The following is a 21,046-nucleotide window of genomic DNA, read 5'->3' on the forward strand; positions in this document are numbered from 1 at the left end:
AATACTTTTTAATCTTTTTTTTTTTTCCTAGCATACTCATCTGGCTATCGGAAGCATTTTTATTACAAACTGTGTTTATTTTTAAGTGTAATGCTCGGGATTGATCCATGGATCTTGCACATCCTAGACCACCGAGCTATCCCCCTGGGCCTCAGAAATATGTGTGAGGCAGGGTAATGGGATGATTTTTTATTGATGGTGGAACAGGACTTACCTGTACAGGTATCTCTCCTAGCTAGAGACCCTGGATTATGATCAGGGTCCTAGTCCCTCAATATGTATGACCTTCTGAACTTTTTTCTTTAGGAAATCTTTTTACTGCAACTGTAGACTACCAGCGTTTGCCTTTAAGGTGAGACTGTAAATGCAAAAACTGAGAAACTAAGGTAGAAATGTAGACAAAAATAGATTGTATGCATTGATTCCATGAAGAATAGTTTTTTAAAGTCACATTCTTTTGGTAACTTGGAAGTTAATTGTGCTTCTTTTAAGCCTCTGTTAATCATTTTAATTGAAATTGACTTTGTATAAATTCATCAATTAAGGTTAAAATTAATATCGTAGAATCAGGACAACTTCTGCGGTGTTTATTGCTTATACATGATTTAACTGTTAACTAAAATAGAGGGATTGACAAATATGTTTAGGGAAAACTTGTACAATATTAGTGATTTTAGAAGGAATTTGGTGGGAATAACATGGAAGTATCCCTAAATACTGCATTGAAAAATAAAAACCAGAGTGTAAGTATTACTCTTACTATAGTTTGCTGCATATTCTTATTTATTTTAAATTCTTATTATACTTTGCTGAGGTTGCTGGTTTTACTGATTTAGAAGACTTAAAAATTTATCCCTTTTTATAAAAACAAGTTAGCCTCCTCTTACCTAATGCTCAATACCTTGAAAAAACTGATACTGAGAATTTTTGAGCTGCTTACTCTGTCTAGGGCAGTTCTATTTTGAGAAGACTTCATGGTTCTGAACTATTGTTAAGTGCTGTGACAGTTTGTAGAGACAGTATAATCAATTGTTAAGTGCACAGATGAGATTCAGACCGCCTAGTTTAAATCTCAACTGCCTCTAATCTAGTTTTGACTTTGAAGTTTTTACTTAACCTCTGTGCCACAGGTTTTTATTTTAAAGGGGTTTTTGATGATGTTGTTTTTGGTTTGTGTATTTGTTTGTTTGTGTCTGTAAAGCAAGGATAATAGCATGGCTAATGTGTGGAATAAATGAGTTAATTAGTAATGCCTGGCACATGGCAAATACTAGGTGTTTTAGTCAGCTTTTTCACTGCTATGATTAAAAGACCCTACCAGAACAATTGTAGAGAAGGAAGAGTTTGTTTGAGGGCTCATGGTTTCAGAGGTCTTAGTCTGTAGAAGGCAGGCTCCATTCCTCCTGGTTCCAGGCGAGGCAGAACATCATGGTAGAAGAGTGTGGCAGAGGAAAGCAGCTCACATGTTGACCAGAAAGCAGAGAGAAAGGGTCTCCACTTGCCAAATAAAAATATATACCCCAGTGCCATGTCCCAATTTCCACCTCCTTCAGCCATATCCTAACACTTCAGTTACCATTCAGTTAATCTTTATCAGGGGATTAATTCACTGATTGGGTTAAGACTCTCACAACTCAATCATTTCTCCTCTGAATCTTTTTGCATTGTCTCATACATGAGCTTTTGGGGGACACCTTACAGCCAAGCATTCCAGTGCTTGACATAATGTTAATGTAAGAAGTTGCTTCTTTTTTTATAGATTTGTTTGTCAAATGCCTTATTTTGTTTGCTTGGTTTATGCTTTCATGGAGAACAATGTGGTATAAGGGAGATACTAGTTCTAGCTTGGACTCATGTTTTTATTTGATACTGACTGAGTGAATTGTTGTGGGTGGGGTTCAGATGTCTTCAGTAGTTTTAATAGATGCATGTTGATACTTGGGCTGTTTTTGAGTATTCAGTTGGAACTTGCTTTCTCTAGAGACAGTTGTTTCTTTTAAACTTATGTTTTCATATGATAGATCTTCAGTAGCTATTGGTAATTCTCAAATTATAAATTGTTGGGTCGTTACAGATAATTTCTGTAAGGTGTGTTGTGTGTTTCATTATAAAGGTAAATTGTTCAGTAGACAAGCCCAATAAAGACAGTGCCCTAATATAATGTCTACCCTGGCTTTTCATGTCACTGAGAACCTATTATAAAACATTCCTATAATAACTTCTTAGTGAAATTTGAGTCAATTAAATGAGAAATGCATTCCCTAATTGCAACTTAATTGTAGTATACTTTCCCTTAATTTAAAAGTGTTGTAGTGCTGGGGATATAGCTTAGTACTGGCCTCTCATGCACAAGGACCTGGGTTAAATCCCCAGCACCACACCAAAAAAAAAAAAAAAAAAGTTGTAAACTTCATTTCATTTAGATTTGCCCTGTTTTTATATTCAATTTCCTGGAAAACCATTCAGATTTTCATTGTTTTTAAAATTTTCTTCCAAAGGGCATCTTTTATATAAGCATATCAAATCTAAATGTTGTAGTCAAATTCTGTTGGGGTCCACATCCTGTAAAGATGGTTGTGTATAGCTCCTGCAACGTTATTTGTGGTTTTTCCTGAACTTTTCCTTCTGCAGCAAAGTTCTATTTTCATTAACTACACACTATTTTAAAGTAGAAGATGGTGGTGAAAGATCAGTTTGTGTCACCTTTGGATTTTTTTTCTTCGTCAAAGCAATGGCAGTTTTGATTGTAACAGAGAATTATCTGGAATTTGGACTTGAAACAGGTAATAGTTTCATACAACTTCAAAGATAAGTTTTGATTTGTCCAGCATTAGTATTTTTTACTTCAATATTTAAGTAAGTTTTAGAACTGATAAATGCTTAAAATTAGGGTTGAGGTATATACTGCACTGTTTTAAATAATTTGCCTGTATTATTTTAAATGAATTCTTCCTGTGTTCTTTTTTTTTTTTTTATTTGTGCGTGTTTGCAGTACCAAGTATTGACCCTCAGCCCCCCCCCCCCCCCAATATGCTAGGCAAGCATTCTACCACTGAGCTACATCCTAGCCCTCTTTTTATTCTGAGACAGGGTCTCAACTAAGTTGTCCAGGCTGGCCTTTAACTTGCAGTTCTTCTGCCTCAGCCTCTTGAGTATCTGGGATTACAGGCATGCAACATTATGCTTGCCTTCCTTTTGCAATTTTTTTGGTTTCAGTTAGTTGTTTGTTTTTAAACCTTTCCCCCAAATACTATCCCCTTATTTTTCCATTTGTAGTTAACTAAGTTTCTGTATTGCTAAAGTTTACTCACATAAAGAATTAATGCAAATTTTATGCACACTCATGGAATGTACAAATATCAAAGGGATGTTTTCAAAGACTATTCCCTGCTAATAACCAAATTTTATTGCGTTATGGCATACTAATTAACACATGAAAGAGCTAAGCTAGTCATTTCAAAATTTAAGATACTGTGTTTCCTAGCATTTTTATTTCCAAGGAAAGAGTCTGTATTTCACCACTATGATAAGAGTAATCTTTTTTTTTCCCCCCTGCAGGGTTTACAAATTTTTCAGACAGTGCCATGCAATTTCTTGAAAAGCAAGGTTTAGAATCTCAGTAAGTTTTTGAAAAATTAAGCATTGTTTAAATTTAAAATTTTCCATTTTTAATGAAGCAGTATTTACTTTAAATGATTGTTTTTAAATCATGAAAATAATTCTTAAGTTGGATATAACTTCTAGAAACATCCTTACTCATTTTTTCCAGCTGTTTAAAGTCTGAATCTTTCATAAAATTCTTGTGTTGATTTGTTCTTTAATTTCTTGCTTCTGGAGATTAAATTAAAAGTTATGTCTAAGTCATATAGCAATTCTGTACTGAATATGTAGGTTGGATTGTTAGAAATGCCCCTAAGAGGTGCCTGGTTTAGCTTACAATTTACTTTACAGTTCACCAACATCCATTATAAGCACTTGAATAAGAACAGTCTTTTTGTAGACATTTACTTTCCTTATCTTACTGTTATTGTGTTTATAGTGTGTTTGATTCTTAGAGAGCTAACTATAAAAATTTATCAGCTTCTTTTTTAAAACTTTATTTTTAGGGGTCCTGTTTCAAAACTTACTTTCAAATTTTTCCTGGCTATTTTCTGTTCACTCATTGGGGCTTTTTTGACATTTCCTGGATTACGGCTGGCTCAAATGCATCTGGATGCCCTGAATTTGGCAACAGAAAAAATTACACAGTAAGCGGAAAATGTACATAAGCACATGCAGATAAATATATGTTTTCCATCTTAATGAAGGTATATTATTGTAATAAATCATAAATTTCTATATTGAAACTTAATAACCATTTGATGTCACACCACTTCCTCTCTCAACTATAAGTAATTTCTCTTATTTATTTCTAAATTTTAAGCCTTGTGTTAAAAAAATAAAACAACCATCGATTACTACATTTCTCTTTACTCATTAAAATAGAAAGACCACAATTATATTAGTTCTCTGGTATTCATAAGCTTATGATATTTTAGTCTCTATACCTGAACTGAGGATCTATGGAAATTTCCTTCTGAAAAATCAGATCATTTTACCTAAAAATATTATTATAAATTTTATGTATTAAATAATTAACCATTTTTATTTAAACATTTTATTTAAGATTTTTTCAAAACTAAATTATATATGTAAGAAATGTTGGTTTTCTTTATTGATCTACTTGTTAGAATCTTGATAAAATGTAAACATTATTTTGTTAGAGGTTGCTAATATTATAGTTATAGTAGTAACGCAGTGCTCTTTAATATAGATTACTTTTAACTACCAAATTCTATTTTAGTTCTGAAATGAAAAAATCATATTAAATCTCTACATATAATTTAAAGAACTTTATTATATTCCTTGCATTGTCAGTGTTTTTGTTGTTGTTGCTGTAGATGCCTTGGCAAAAGGGCAGGCTGATAATGTGCTTCAACTCAAATCCAGATCCAAATTCCTGTCTCATAATTTTGTTTGCATTCATTGGAAGCCTAACTTGAGAATATTCCACTTTTATATACATATTTCTAGTCATTAAGTTTCAAAGGCAATCATAGTCCCAAACATTACTGCTCTTTTTAAATCCTGTATTTAATGATGCTGATTCTCTGGTCTTTTCTTACTCTGTGTTTTCTTTTTAATTTAGTTGTAGTTATCTTTTTCCCATTTTTCTACATATTCCTTGAACATGTGTTTACTTATTCTCATCTCCTGCCACACACTTCTTCATCCCTCTTTTTTTTCCTCCTTTTACTCAGCATGCTCTTAGCTGCATCCTGCTTTTCTCCCACTACCAGTTCCTCTAATAGCTTCTTTAAGACAAAACCTGGTTCTCCCCCTCTTCTTTACACACACACTTCAGTCCACTAACCCCAGTGTTATGATTTAAATAAGCTGAAAAGGGTGGGTGGAGGGGAGCCCTTCACAAGCTACTGAAACCGCTGTGGGCTGCTCCTTGATACTAGAGTGTTCCCTAGCAACACTGCATACCTAATACTGCTTCTTTCTTCCCCAGCACCCAACGGTTTACCAAGGCTGTTGGATGAAAGAATCACTTTATAAAAAACATTTAAAGCAGCCAGTGGTTTGGGAGAGGGGTTGCACAGTGCACATTTTAGTGTCCTTTTCAGTAAAATGTAGCTTCTTTTTAAGCTTTTTTCCTTTCGGGATATATAGGGGGTTTATTTTACTTTCAATTTATTGCAGTCCCTCATTGTATTAGCACCCTGCCCAGATCATAAGGGTGGGCAAGCTAGTTCTGTTGTGATAAACATGACTGGCACAAAGAATAGGATTGCCTTCATCCCATGGCTAGGCACTATGACTTATGTTAATAGCGAGGGTTAAAACCACATGTTTCCTTGCCAGGCATTCTTGGCTTTCTGACCCAGCCCTTTTTCCTTACACAGATCACTATCATTTTGCTTTGTAGTGATATTTTAAAATATGTGTTTGTATACATTTCAAACTCTCCAGTTTAGACCTTCTGTTAGCTGATAGTTAAAAGAATGAAGAATTTGCCTTATCTCTAAGATAAGAAAAATTCTTACCAGCCACCTGTTTGTATATAGGACACAAACATAGTGATTAATAATGAAATTACAGCTCAGACCTAAAACCGTTTGCTATATTAGGTGTATTACTTTATCAAGAGTAAAGTAAAATTTGTTGATTTATATAGGCTAGGAGAATATTCATAATAGTCCAAAAAGAAATGTGTGAATTACTTGTGATTTTTGCAGTATAGGTAAACATTATACATGATCATTACACACTGAAAGGTTCCTCTATATCCATTAGATTTGTTCACTATATAAAATTAGATCATTAAAGTACCTGTTTATTGAATCACGGATCTAATATGGAATTGTTAAAGAATATTAGAATAGAAGTGAACAAATCTAGATTTTGGTCCTAGATTTGCCTGTAACATCTGCTAAATTGCCATGAACAATCACTAAACTTTCCTGAGTCTCAATGTTCTTATGTGAAAAATTAAGATAATAAAGTTTTTTAAGGACTGAAATATATTGGTAATGATCAATGAAATAGTCAAGTTTCTGTACTTTTTGTATATTTTGTTTCTGGATTTTTATGTTTATTTCTTGCATGCTTTCAGAACATTACTTCATATCAACTTCTTGGCACCTTTATTTATGGTTCTGCTCTGGGTAAAACCAATCACCAAAGACTACATTATGAACCCACCATTGGGTAAAGAAAGTGTCCCTTTGTAAGTATGGTTATTTGAGGCCTAATTTTTGTTTCATTAGAATTCAGAACTGCTTTTCTGAATGTTATTTATTGTATTTAAGTTTCTTTTTTTTATTAGTTGCTCATGACAATACAATGATCTTGACATATCATACATTTGAATTAAATGGGGTTTCATTTTTCCAAGTGTACAGGTTGCAGAATCACATAGGACACTATACTTTTAAAACATTGCTTGAAATGCTAAAAGATAGTAATAAACTTGAAGCTATAGTTCATCATTTAACCTTTTTGTGAACTTCCTAATGAATATTAAGGATTATTATCCTATTCTAATATTGGCTTTTATACTTACAGGCTTTTCCTTAATGCTCAGTTGTCACCTGGCATTTTTCTACTGTCATTGTGCCAGTGGCTTTGATGCCCTCTTTTTTTTTTTTTTTTTTTTTTGGTGGTGCTATTATTTGAACCCAGGACTTTGCACATGCTTGGTAGGTCCTCTACCTCAAAACTCCTATTTAAATACCTTCTGTAGTTATTTCAATATTATGTTTTTACTTGTGAAAATTGCAGAAGAGAAGGATAGTATACATGGAATTACATATACTTATTTCCGTGTGTATGGAAATGTTAACATTTTCCATATTTGCTTCATCTGTTTTTTGATAAAATATTTGTCAAGCTAGAGATATAACATTTTTATTGCTAATTACTATAGTTTGATAGTTTGCATCTCTAAGAAAATACTAATGTTTTCCTGTAACTATAATATCACACTTAAGAAAACTAAAAATTATCCCTTAACATTATTTTCTAATACCAATTCATGTTTCTCCAATTAGACAACTGTATTTTAACAGAAGATGATGACAAGGAAACAGATATATTTCATTAAAAGGCATTATAATCGTATTTGGTATGATAGATATGTTCTTATGAAACTTAGAGTATTAGAGAGGTTCTGGCAAAGCTGGTTCAAACTCCAGTTTTGCTCCTCACTAAAACCATCACTTGAGGATGATTACTTAATTTTCACCGAGCCTCTATTTCCCCATAATAGTACCTACCTCACAGAGTTATCATTGGAATTGAATGAAAGAACACGTGTAATGCAACTGGCTGGAAGTGTTTAATAAATGTTCCTTTCACTGTTTTGTCTTATCAAAATTGAAATAGAAATTTTGACTAGCCATTGACTCCAGTGTACATTTTATATTATGTACTGCTCTTAGATCCTGGTACAACTTTGTCTTAGAGTATGTAGTCAGTGATGACCATGAGACATTTTCTTTTTAGATTTAATTGTTATCAAACTAAAGAAATATTCACCAAAGAAGTAATGTTTTCCCCACACACACCAACTAAACCTTAATAGTAATTTTAACTTGACAGTTTCCTGAAGTATTTAAAAGTAATTCTAAGGATCCTAGGCTTCTAGGTAAAATCTCAAAAAAAAAAAAAACAACAACAACAACAAAAAAAAAAAACTGCTGTCATGTCTTGGATGCTGAAAGCATTCCTCAATCCTTCCTTGAAGTTTGGTCATAGAAATTGGATTTTATACTCTTGAAATTATGTTTTCTGATTTTAAATGTAGTAAATTTAGGAAAACAAGGAAATTAACATTTATGATATCCCTGTTATATGCCAGTTATTATGCTAAGTACTGATATTTCATGTATTTTATCTCTTTAATTCATATAGTAATTATCCATTTGTGGTTGCTGTCTTTATCCCATTTTCTAGGTGAATTATCAGGCTCAGAAGTTAAATAATTTGGCTAAGGTTACTCAGTCAGATATGGCATACATAAAACATTTGGTTTTATACAACTTTCTTTCTTCACTATTTATACACAAAGACCTTGGGTCATTTTCTCATAGCTTTTTCTCCCATTTTTTACATCCCAATACTGATCTGTTTCAAAAACAGTTCAAACAAAATTGTAGTCTTAATCTGTTTCATCCTATTCTTCAATTGTGAATTAACAGTTAAATGATTAGACAGGTGGTTTTATATTTTTGTTTAAAATCTAAAGTCTATGCAGTAGATGAAAGAATAGCTGCCCATTCATCAAAGAGAGTAGAACGAAGAGAAAAGCAAGTGACAGATTCTTTATCACACAAATTAGTTTGCAGATAAATCTTTATTTGTAGTCAGAAGCAAAAATGGTATTTCAACTTCTAAATGTATTTAAATCCAACCATGTGTTCTGACAGAACATGAAAACAATAGAATGAAGAAAACAGTACAGGGGTGCTCATAACCTCATGAAAAGAAAGCCAAAATGGCATATGCAGTAAAACCCAGAATGATTTCAAGATCGCTGGGGAATGTCTTCTTCCTTCCTTTACCCATGTGTTTTGTCCTAGCTCAGGATCCTTGAGATACTTGATTAGATCAACTTATCAAATGTTTATGGTATTACTTGAATCTAAATTAGAAGATACTTTTAATGACTATTTTCCCAAATCCTGAACTCATAATCTAAGCAAGTAATTTTCTCACTCACTACTTTATTCTATTGTCTTCATTTTCATTATTTGTTATCCTCAAAGGCTGTAAAGTAGCTGTCTTAAGAATGCTGCCTGTCAATTCTCCTTGTTGCACAACTCTAGGGAGCACAGTATCATTTATAGGTCCAATGGAAAACTTCAAGGCTGTGGAATGCCTTGTATCTTGTTTTACTGTTATTTTTACATGATTGGCTCCTTCATTACATTAGTCATTATAGTGGACAAAAATGTATGCCTTTATCTTTCCTGGCCATCAGTATTTTTCCATTGAAATTCTGTGACCATGTGCACTCATAACCTTGTGAAAGGAAACAGGCATACATTATCAAGCTATTATCAAGCTATCCCATCCCCATTTCTGACCTCTAGTTCATAAATTGTTCAGACAAAAATCATATACTTTTTTATCTTCTCTACCTTTTCTGTTTTCCGTCCTGTTCAACAACATAATTTCTGCAGGCGACTTTTCCTGTATTGGGTATTTAGTTTCTTTCCTAGGTCCTTGCCATTGCACAGAATGACTGTAATTAACTAATGTGAGAGGGCTAAATATGTAAATCATTGGTTTACAGAAACCAAGAGCAATCAGTAATTGGAGTCATAAAAGAAGTTTGAAAGACTGCTGGAGGTTTCTGTAAAAGAAGAGAATCCCATTCTGCCATAGATGTATCAATATAATATTTTCACTTTTATAGCACAATTACACAGATAAATGTATCACAGAAAGTAACCATTAATACCAAGGGCTCTTCTAGGTCTCTAACTCAGTATAGCTAAGTATAGATTTCTTATCTTATATGGTAAATAGTAACATAACTAGCATGCTAGCATACTGTGGTCTTTGAGAGAACTATATCAACTTTTTGATCTGTAGAATGACAGAAGCTACATTTGATACTCTACGACTCTGGTTAATAATCCTGCTGTGTGTTTTGAGATTGGCCATGATGCGTAGTCACCTGCAAGCATATTTAAACTTAGCCCAGAAGTGTGTGGATCAGATGAAGAAAGAAGCAGGCCGAATAAGTACAGTTGAACTACAGAAAATGGTTAGTTTTATATCATTGTTCAAATGAAAATTGGCAAAACTGTTGTGTAAAAAGAAAGGATTTTGTTTTTTTAAATATTATTGTAGATAAGTGGGACAATCTTAGGCCAATGTATATCAGCAACCTTGATCTGATTTTGGTGCTAAGAAAGGATCTCAGTTTTTCTTCTGTGTTTTAAGTGTCATATAGTTGGGTGATGCAAAGCTGTGATATGCCTACTGTTGCTAAAGGGGATCCCTCTAGTTTCAATATATTGTCCAGATTTGGTGACTTAAAGGGTAGGAAATACACGTTTTAGTGACTAAAATTACCAGTTTATTGGCTAAATATATTTATTTTCTCATTATTATATGTACTTGAACATGAAATGTAAGTATTCAGAGGAGATTCCAGAGAAGGAGAAAGCTAGGAATCCCATCCCCCACTGTAGTATTCGTGTAGAATGAGGATTGATATTTTTATTAATGAGGTATTTATGTTCATATAGATTACCTGCTATTGGTATTTAGTTTTATGTTCAAGGTGGCTGTCCTTAGAGATTTTGACATTATGTTTTATCTTTGAAATATAAATGAATTTATACCATTGAAATTTATTAACTTTTCTCCATTTTAAATACATTGTTACGGAACTTTTAAAAGGAATTTATTGTAATATTTTTACATTCTAAAAATCTTCAAATTGCCTAAATCAGTTTAAAATTATTTATAATTAAGTGCAAACTTAATAATATATAGCTTTCTTCCCATGTAAGGATCACTTATCTCAAGCATTTCACTTTGATAATTATATGAAAGTTTAATTCACTTACAACATGTGAGCTGTATCAGATACTTAAGAATGTTGTTGGTTACAGGTGGCTCGAGTCTTTTATTACCTTTGTGTCATTGCCCTGCAGTATGTGGCACCTCTGGTAATGCTGCTTCATACAACTCTGCTTTTGAAAACACTAGGTAGGAATACCCTGGAGACTGGGAAACATCTTTTACTATCTACCCATAATTAATAATGCTTCCTCTCACTTGCAGAGAAATATGCCATATAAACTGTTTCTTCCTTAAAAGTTTTAAGAGGAAGCATGGGAAAGTTTGAGCCATGGAAGTTGATTAATCATCTTGATTTTGAGAACTCAAGGTTCATGGGGTTTTATAATGTACACTTATAAGAATTGTTCTACTGAAGGTTAATTCCTAGATTTACTTAATGAACTTACTTAAGTTCATAAGTAACTTACCACTAATGATCTTCATTACTTTTGTGTTACATAAGAGGGTGGTTTAAGAGTTTGTTAGTGCCTAATATTTGAATTATTACAAGTTGTTTTAAACTTACATAAATTATGGAATCCTCTGGTAAGTTCAATTTTAGGTAACTAGGTTGAAGGGACAAAGATTTTTCAGTGAAAGAGCAAAGTTGTCTAACAGGTCAAGTCCCTGTTGGTACTATTCAAGAATAATCCATTATTGCACTGATCATTTCCCTTTGCTTTGATCAGGCAACTTGCCACTATGTGGGTTTAGGAAGCCCAAAGAGACTAGAAGTATTACTTGGTGGATTTAGTAGATTCCATAAACTGATGATAGTTGTAAATGCCCTTTAGGAATCTGTGGAACTTAAAGGGGTAGGTAGCTTAGTTTTGTAAATTATGTGACTCATATCCTAAGCAGCGTAGGATAGTATATGATAAAAAAATTTCTGGAAGCTATTAATAGTTGCTCACATTGAAATCATAGTTTCTGAGAAATAAATTTATTCTGATGTTGTTGAGTTAGAAAAGATTTCCAAGAAGTTATTGAATCTGTCCCTATTGCTCCTGTAGAGGCAGTTGATTCATGTCTTATACAAGGAAAAAATTGTTTTTATTATATTACCAGGTTTTAATGTAGTTAATTAAACGTATATCAGTCTTTTTGCTTTACTAATGAGAACAAATTATATATAGTCTGGTCAAAATAAGTATATTCTTTTAATATGTAGAAAAATTATTATTATTATTTTTCAATCTAAAATGATTTGCTCTACCAGTAAACTTATTGATCTTAATTTCAAATGTAGGTTAAGAGGTTGTTTTGTTTTGTTTTGTTTTGTTTTGTTTTGCTTTGCTTTGCTTTGTTTTTGTTTTTAGTAAAAGCTTTGGAATTAGTTAGTCTTCAAGTTTTGTGTTTTGAATTTTCTAGGTAATCATTCCTGGGGGATTTATCCAGAATCTGTCTCTACCTTGCCAGTGGATAATAGTCTACACTCCAATTCTGTTTACTCTGAATTACCATCTGCTGATGGGAAGATGAAGGTAACTGTTACGCAAATAACAGTGGCACTGAGCAGCTTAAAAAACATTTTTACTCCTCTCCTTTTTCGAGGACTTCTGTCATTTTTGACATGGTGGATTGCTGCTTGCCTTTTTTCTACAAGCCTTTTTGGGCTCTTCTATCATCAGTATCTGACTGTGGCATGAATCTCAGTTAACAAAAAAGGTTATCCAAGTCATACTTTGAATTCAAATATCTGTGCCCTTAAAGGGCTAGCAAAAACCAGAAGAAAGCAAATACAAAGGAAAAAAGAAACAAACCATATCAAAGTATGTTGTTTTAAATGCTTCCTCTGTATTCTCAGGGTGAATTAATGTTGTAATATTTAAAATCACAAGATGGATTGTTAACTATTACACTGTGTCATTGGAATTTTAACTTACTGTATTAACTAATGTGAGAGGGCTATCTGCAGGGGTAATACTTGTGATTACCTTGGTTTACAGAAACCTCCAGCAGTCTTTCAAACTTATTATGACTCTAGTTACTGATTGCTCTTAATGGTATTAAGGTACTGTTAGTAGTCCTAGTGGCTGCCTATAGAACAATCTTCAAACTGAGCCATGCTTTAGGGGAGAGAACAGAACTAAAGTCATTTCTGTTGGTAATATATTAGTTACTCTTCAAACAACAACAAAAATCCAACAGAAAGGAAGAAAAGCTACTGTATATTACAGTAAGGAAAGCTGCATAGTTACTTTAAATTTAATGGAGTTGTATGTGCTTGATATCTGCAAGTACTGCTGCTTGAGAGTAGCAAAAGTGTTGTTTTAAATTGTATTCTACCTAAGTTGAAAGTTCTTTTAAAACTGTTGGCCATATGAACATTTGCAGTCTTGCTGTTAGGTTTGGGCCTACCATATTTTATTTTATTCTGTGATCCTAGATAGTTTCTTTTAATTGTCTAAAAATATTTATCAGTACTGATCAGACTTTTAAAAAATTACTTTGTAATCCTGCTGACTACATGTATGTATTGTATATATATTATATATTAAATATATAATATATTGAGATTATAAAAGATGAAAATATTGGGATCCTTATAATATTTTAAGTTGCTGAATGTATGTTTAAAAGTGATTTGAATGAGATGTATTTGTATCTAGAAATTTTATTTCTGTTTGGAATGAGATTAAAATACATTTTGAAAGTTCAGCAGAGCATGCAGTTTATTTGTTGTGCATATGTGAAAGTACTTAAAATTTTACGAATGCTTTTCATGATTTCTCCCAAATTGCATTGTTTTTCTTTTAAAAATCACAATCTACTGATATTATTAAATCTAACCAAATCTACAAGTATCATTAAAGCCCTTGTTAAATAGAACTTATTTTAAATTTGTAGTGTCTACAATTAGAAATATTAAATTTTATTTTACAGGCCAGAAATTGAGGTCATTTGAATGAAAATAATCAAATGAAATGAAAAAAATTATAAAATTTCTTTTAATGCTTTTTATATCTAAAATCCAAAAATCACTATAGAGTTTTTATTTAAATAAATAAATGTTCTCCCATTTAATTGTCTTGGGAGACTTTATATTAATGTTTTGATGCTATTACACTATTGAAAGCAAGTTTGAAATGGAATTATTTTTCTTTCTTTTTTTTTTTTTTTTTTTTTTTTTCAGGTGCTGGGGATTGAATCCATTAAGCCATATCCCCAACTCTTTTTGTATTTTATTTAGATACAGTATCTCTCTAAGTTGCTGAGATTGGCTTTGAACTCACCATTCTTCTGCCTTAGCCCCCCAGGCGTGCGCCACCATGCCCGGCTGGAATTACTTTCGTGGCTTAAGGTTTATGTTCATTTGAATAATCTCAGTGCAGCAAATTCTTGTCTTTTGGTATATATTTAAATATTTTTGTAATAGCAGATATTTTAAAAGACTGAGCAATAAGTGCTTAAATTGGATAAAACTCTTTAGTTGAAATTAATTGTGAATATAGCCTAATAATACTTCATTTGTATTTCTAGAAGAGCCATTTCATATATATCTTGAGATACAACAACATCACTAAAATAGTATAACAAGATTATACGAAAGTTTGCCATTTATTTTGTATATGAAGAAGGTTCTTACACTGCAGACTCAAAGACTCATTACCTGGTATTTATAACTGTTCTTGCTAAAGAGCTACAATTTTTAAACTATTATTAAAGCACATTAAATTAACTAATGAGTTTGGTTACTTTTTAAAGCAAATTTGAACTAACTGGTTTATTTAAGCATTGTAGGATGGGAGGGCTGCTGGGAACCATATCCCAGGCCTGTAAATGCTGGACAAACATACCCTACCATTGATTCCCCCAGCTTGCTATCTTGTCTTTGTACCAGAAATTACATTCTTTAATTGCTTAAGGGTTTGTACTTTATGGAAACAAAATATTTTAGTATCCCAAAATTTGACTAGTTGAGTTCTTTTACTTGTTATATTAGACCCTATTCAATAGAATATGCTTTGAAGGGTCAGTTATTTTTATTATGTTTGCCACATAAGTGGGAACCCTTAGGTAAATTTTTCATGTGATTTGTAGAATTTTATTCAAGAGTTTGTTGATTTTCTTCTTCCCTACCCTTGCCCATTGCTTCACAAAAATCAGAACTGTATTCTCCCTCAACTCCCACTGATTTGTCTGAAATGAAAAGCATATAATTTTATCTTAATATTTGTGTGCATTTTGATTATCTTAGGTATTTCCCTCAGAATTCCAGGTGCTGTGTATAAAATGACCAATGCATGCAAGCATAATGGGCTCATTGTGTAATTGTTTCTGATATAAGTATCATTGATAAAATAGTGTCATTTCTGTTTGAGTTATGATTTAGGAGAGATAATCATCCATTAATGGAATTGATTGGTCCAGGAAGCAATAAGTAGAATTCATTCTGAAAACTATAATTGGAACTTCACTAGATATATTTTATTCTTTCAAATAAAAGATTAAATTCTCAGTATTGTGAAGCATAAGGTCTCAACATTCTCTGAATTCATACACACTTTCTGAGCCATCATAATTGAAAATACTCTATCAAGATATATGGCTTTATCCAGCAAAATAAAACTAAGTGATTTTTTTAATGCGGCTTATCCTGTGTCTTTACAGAATTTTCAGTGGCTTAAGGAATCAAATTTAAACACACTTATGGTCCTAGAGCTTGAACCCCATGACTCAAAATAGTTGTAAAGTCTCATTTTTCAGCTCCTCCTCAGCTCATTATGTCCATACCCTGGTTTTAGAGCTGATTATATGCCATGAAGATTCTGATAGGAACACTAAAAATGGTCAAGCCTCTTTAAAGTGATAAACATTTTTACATTTTTTTCCAAAGGAAAAACAAAATCCAGGTATAGTTTTCTTATATGTTTATCTTCTGTTACTATGTTACTATTGAACTTATTAGCTACAAAATTGTTATTTCAGAGAGTCTGTGTTTTTCCATCCTATTGTTTTTTTGGGTTTTGTGGGTATTTTTGTCTGTCTGTTGTTGTTTCTATATAACTTCCTACGTGTTATTCCTCTGGCATTTGGTAAGACAGATCATTTTCTTAAACACAGTAGCAGCATACTTAAGTAGAACTGAATTTTCACCCATCTTTGTTGACTTCATCTGTAAAATTAAGAGTTTGTATTAAATATCAGGATATGTTTTTCTAAATCTGATATCAATTTCTATTTGTGTTAACATGAAAACTATAATTTTTGGCATTAGCAGTATTTACTGAATCTTTTCTCTTGATATTTAGTCATTATTAGAGAACATTCATTTATTTTTAGTTGAGAATTATTTCCCAAAGAGTATCCAGGACTGTTTTGGTTTTACTTATTTAATTATATATTCTGTAAATATTTATTGAGTGAGTGTATTGTGGCAGGGATTGTACCATGTACGCTTAGACATATCAGTGAACAGAACAGAAAATCCCTTCTCTTTAAAAGGGAATTTGGTGAGGGATGCAGACAATAAATATGAAAAGGAGTCTACTCTAGGACATGTTGGGGATGAGATCTAATCAATGAAGGGGGAATATGGAGTTGAAGGACACAGATTAGGTTACATTTTGAAATAGGGTGTCCAGGGAAAGCCTGAGAAGGTGGTTTCTGAGCAAGGACTTAAAGAATAAGAAAACCATCATAGGATTTTTCTTATTTTTTTTTTTTTTTGGATTGCCATGGCTCCTTGGTATACAGAACAACCTGATTGGTGGGCACAGTGGGCTTGCCTGTTATCCCAGCAACTTGGGAAGCTGAGGCAGGAGGATCTCAAATAAAGGCCAGCCTGGGTAAATTAGGGAGACCCTCTCAAAATAAAAAAGGCTAGGGATGTATAGTTCAGTGGTAAAATACCCCTGGATTTAATCCCCAGTGCTGGGAAAAAAGAAAAGGAAAAACAAAAACACTCCAATTGCTGGGATTTTGCTTGCTAAGTTCACTAAGTAAAAAAAAAAAAAAAAAAAATTAACTGATAGTATCAGGCTGGGGATGTAACTCAATGGTAGGACACTTGCCTAGCACCTGCAAGACGGTGAGTTGATTCCTAGTGCCACCAAAAATTTTTTTAAATTGAAAAAGTTGAAATGGATAATATTATTTATTCGTCTATTCAGTTGGTATGTTTTACTAGAAGTAGTATAGTTGTCGAGTTAAACGTTGAATGTTTACTAATAAACAGTAAAGCACACAACGAATATAACTCCTTAATCTATGTTTTATAATTTATCTGGGAAGTACTTTTTAACTTATGTGGTCATATTTATATAATGTGACTAATGGCAAATTTACATTAGCATGTTTTATCACAACTTTCAGTGGTACGAAATATTAAATGTCTTATACAGTTTAGGTAATTAAGTCCCCTTTGCTAAAGTATTAAACATGAGTGAGGTAGGTATTGTTTTTAGAGGAATGCTTTACAAAAATTAACTTCAACACATCTTTTTAAATTTTCATTTGAAATGCTCTTTTGTTCTCTAATTCTGCAGTGAAACAGTTTATACTTATGAATAAAATTTCCAAAAGACTAAAATATGAAAGCATAAATTAGATAGCAATGAAAAGATATAAAAATTACTATAAATGTGTTTGTGTATTTTTACTTGTTTTTAAATCTCTATTTTTAACAATTCCTTCAATCATGAAATGTAAGCTTTCCTCTACATATTTAAATTTGTATCATTATAGGAAGTCCTTATTTACACCTATTTTGGATAGGTTACTGATATTTAAGTTAATATTCTGTTGAGGCTGAATATCAGAGAAAGAACTGAATTATCAAAATAAACCCCCAAAAAATTATTTTTAAAAATTTTATCACTGCTTTTGGTAAAATACCATAGTGCAGGAAAAAGGAAAAAATAATTTTTTGAACATTTTTTCTTATTTCCTTGTTTGTATTTTCAAATTACTCAAATTCCTGATGTGGGGACTGTGCCTGCTATTTGTTTCAATTGTGTATTCCAAAACTGAAGAAATAACTACAGGATGGGCTCAGGGAACCACTGGGCTGACTATGACAGACCTGAGCTAAAATTCCTTTGAATATCTGACCTCCATAAATCCCTACTCTGACTGGTATACATTTGAGTTCCCTAAAATTACTGGCAGTTCAGACCCAGTTTTCAGTATTCCCTGAAGATTTGATTATTTCCTTTTCCTAGTTTGGTTAATCTGGTGAAAGGATGTAGGTAAGTCCCTTTGGGGAATGCTGGGAGAAAGATTAACAGTATAAATACTTGGTAGTGTTCTAGGAACTAATTGAAGAGGCTGTGACCCTTTGTTTCAAGGTGAATGATCAAAACATTTTTTATCCTGAGTGCTTTACATGGTTTTGAATTTTTTTTATTCAGAATTTTGAGGTCATCAAGGTAACATTTTAAAATTCAATCTCATATGTGTAATTCCTAAATAAGACTCTTAGCCTACGTGGAATTACATAATTGAAATTGGTTTCATCAAAGCATGAATGCTAGTATACCAAATGATTCCACATGGATTGGAATCACAGTCTAACATCTTATATTCATTGATATAAATACTGTCTGATATAAAAATCACATACTGTCATTCTTTAGTATCTTCCAGAGTGAGTCTCTTAATATGATTAAACATTTATTTCACCATTTATTCAAGAATCATTAAGTCTTTTGTGTCTCTGTGTATATACACATAAAATGTGTGTGTGTGTGTGTGTGTGTGTGTGTGTGTGTGTGTATATATATATATATATATATATATATATAAATGAAAGTTTTCATCATCAGAACTTATTGTAGCATCCCAATTTTATGAATTTTGACATGTAAAGCATATAAGGAAAGTTTTACTCTCAAATTGCATCAGAGATACCCCACTTTCAATAAATGTCATAATTAACTGCAAATATGAAGGGAGTAACTTTTTTTTAAAATTATTAGCTATATACTCAGCCTCATTAGCAAATTTTTTAAAAATCACTTGCCTCTACATGCCCAGCCATTGTTTTTTCATTATTTTAATAAGATATTTAAAAATATAAATCCTGGTGTGCATGTTCTTTATAAATAAAGCTAAAATATCCAAACTTCAAATGAAATTAAAAAAAAAACCTAAAAATCAGAGCAAAAAAAAATTATTACCTAATCAAAAAACTGATCAAGTACAAGTTTGGGGCACTTTTAAGTGTCATTGAAGGAGGTGTTCAGCTACTAGATCTTCCAAAGAACTTTAAAAGGCCAGCACCAAAAAACCATGTTTGCAAAATGTGGTCATAGTCAGTGATGCATTCCTGTGATCTAATTCCATCTCAAATACAAAGTAAACAGAGATGTTTGAAATTGTATTTTTAGAAGAAGTTTTAAATGCATTTATTCTTTTTAATAAAAATGAAACAATTATTTAACATCAATAGTAGGAAAATAGGGGCTGGGGATGTGGCTCAAGCGGTAGCGCGCTTACCTGGCATGCGTGCGGCCCGGGTTCGGTCCTCAGCACCACATACCAACAAAGATGTTGTGTCCGCCGAGAACTAAAAAATAATAAATATTAAAAAAAAATTCTCTCTCTCTCTCTCTCTCTCTCTCTCCTCTTTAAAAAAAAAAAATAGTAGGAAAATAGGAACCTCCAAAATCTTATAAAAGCTTATAATATTCATGGATATATATAATTATAAACATTTTTACCTTTGTCCCCCAAAGGTGACATTTCTACCTGGTATTTGAACTAGAAAAGTGTTACTTGGGAAGATGTTATTTTGTAGATTTGTGCTACAAGATGGCATTATTATTTTCATTATAAGTTATGCTGTGCATTCATTTTTATGCTTTTTATAAACAATGTTACAGTTTTTTTTTCCTGCATGGATTTTTACATTCTTCCAAACTGAGAAAGTTTTCTTTTACAAATCTCTATTCAACCATACACATGTAGACTAGATACAAATGAAATATGTAACATGATTCAAAAGTCAAGGTTATACAAAATACAGTAAAGACTGAGGGAATATTCTTTAAAGAATTTTTCAAGGTATTATAATTGCTTTATTATACATATGTGTAATGATGCACTAGTAATAGGACGGTGGAAATATCGTTAATTCACTGCTTCTTATTACCCTTAAGTTTATTTAGCTAAAAGAAAATTAATGATGAGTCTTCCAGATAGAATGTATTTTGGTTATGGCAGATCAGTGATCTCATTGCAAAAACAAATAGTCATTTTAGTTACAAAAAAAGAAGCATAAGAGAAGCAAAAAGGACTAAATGAACAAGAGTATGTCAGGTCCTATCATTGCTCCAGTCTTTTAGACAGCCCCTGAAAAGTCTGAACATTGGACACAGGCTCATTTCTTCTCTTACTAGTTCCCTTCCTCCAGGGAGAGGCCTCTGAGTTATATTGATCCATTGGCTATGCTGTAGGTCCTCTGGAGCAGCAGCAAACCACTAGCTTTTGTTTTCAGCAGACTCTGGACTTCTAGAATATGCCAGGTCCTGTCAACTCTCCAAGATTGTGAGACAGAAACCAGTCCTCTATCATCCTTCAGAAAAGCTAGCACACTGGATGCACACTTTAACTCCCTATTGAGAAGTTGGGCATTAGGGGGTTTTCTCCATATCATTCTGGGTGAGCAAGGGAGAGGAACAACAGCAAGTGCTCCAAACCATTGATTTATTTTGTGTCCCTGCTATTTTTTCTTAAGACATCACATCATTTATTCTGTGTCTTCTTTTCCCCTGGTCCTTCTACTAGCCAAAACTATATGTTCTTGTGGCAAAATAGGATTTCACAAATTAACACAAAAACTTCTTCAGGAGGTAGGAAGAGCTCTTGATGACTAAATAATTAGGATGGAAAGTGAAGTGTACTTATGTAAATACAAGAATACACAACCAGTGAAACTCCACATCATGTACAATCACAAAAATGGGATCCTAAT

At 32.5% G+C, this 21,046-nt stretch overlaps 1 protein-coding gene across 6 annotated transcripts in view; it reads left to right on the plus strand.

Moving 5' to 3' along the window:
- TMEM161B (transmembrane protein 161B) overlaps window positions 1-21,046 on the plus strand; it is a 106,301-nt gene that overhangs the window by 59,053 nt on the left and 26,202 nt on the right. The window contains exons 6-13 of one of the 6 annotated variants that reach the window (XM_081310618.1): window positions 2,632-2,783; window positions 3,559-3,619; window positions 4,107-4,247; window positions 6,662-6,775; window positions 10,147-10,321; window positions 11,178-11,274; window positions 12,499-12,611; window positions 14,321-15,372. In XM_081310618.1, the coding sequence (XP_081166744.1) occupies window positions 2,632-2,783; window positions 3,559-3,619; window positions 4,107-4,247; window positions 6,662-6,775; window positions 10,147-10,321; window positions 11,178-11,274; window positions 12,499-12,611; window positions 14,321-14,491 (1,024 nt within the window). In that variant the 3' untranslated portion in view covers window positions 14,492-15,372. Of the gene's footprint in view, window positions 1-2,631; window positions 2,784-3,558; window positions 3,620-4,106; window positions 4,248-6,661; window positions 6,776-10,146; window positions 10,322-11,177; window positions 11,275-12,498; window positions 13,943-14,263; window positions 15,373-21,046 lie in introns of those variants that run through there. The other 5 variants (XM_081310621.1, XM_081310620.1, XM_081310623.1 and 2 more) reach the window with 5 other exon arrangements.

This window comes from Spermophilus citellus (assembly GCF_964194105.1).
Source record: "Spermophilus citellus genome assembly, chromosome: 1".
Classification (NCBI taxonomy): domain Eukaryota; kingdom Metazoa; phylum Chordata; class Mammalia; order Rodentia; family Sciuridae; genus Spermophilus; species Spermophilus citellus.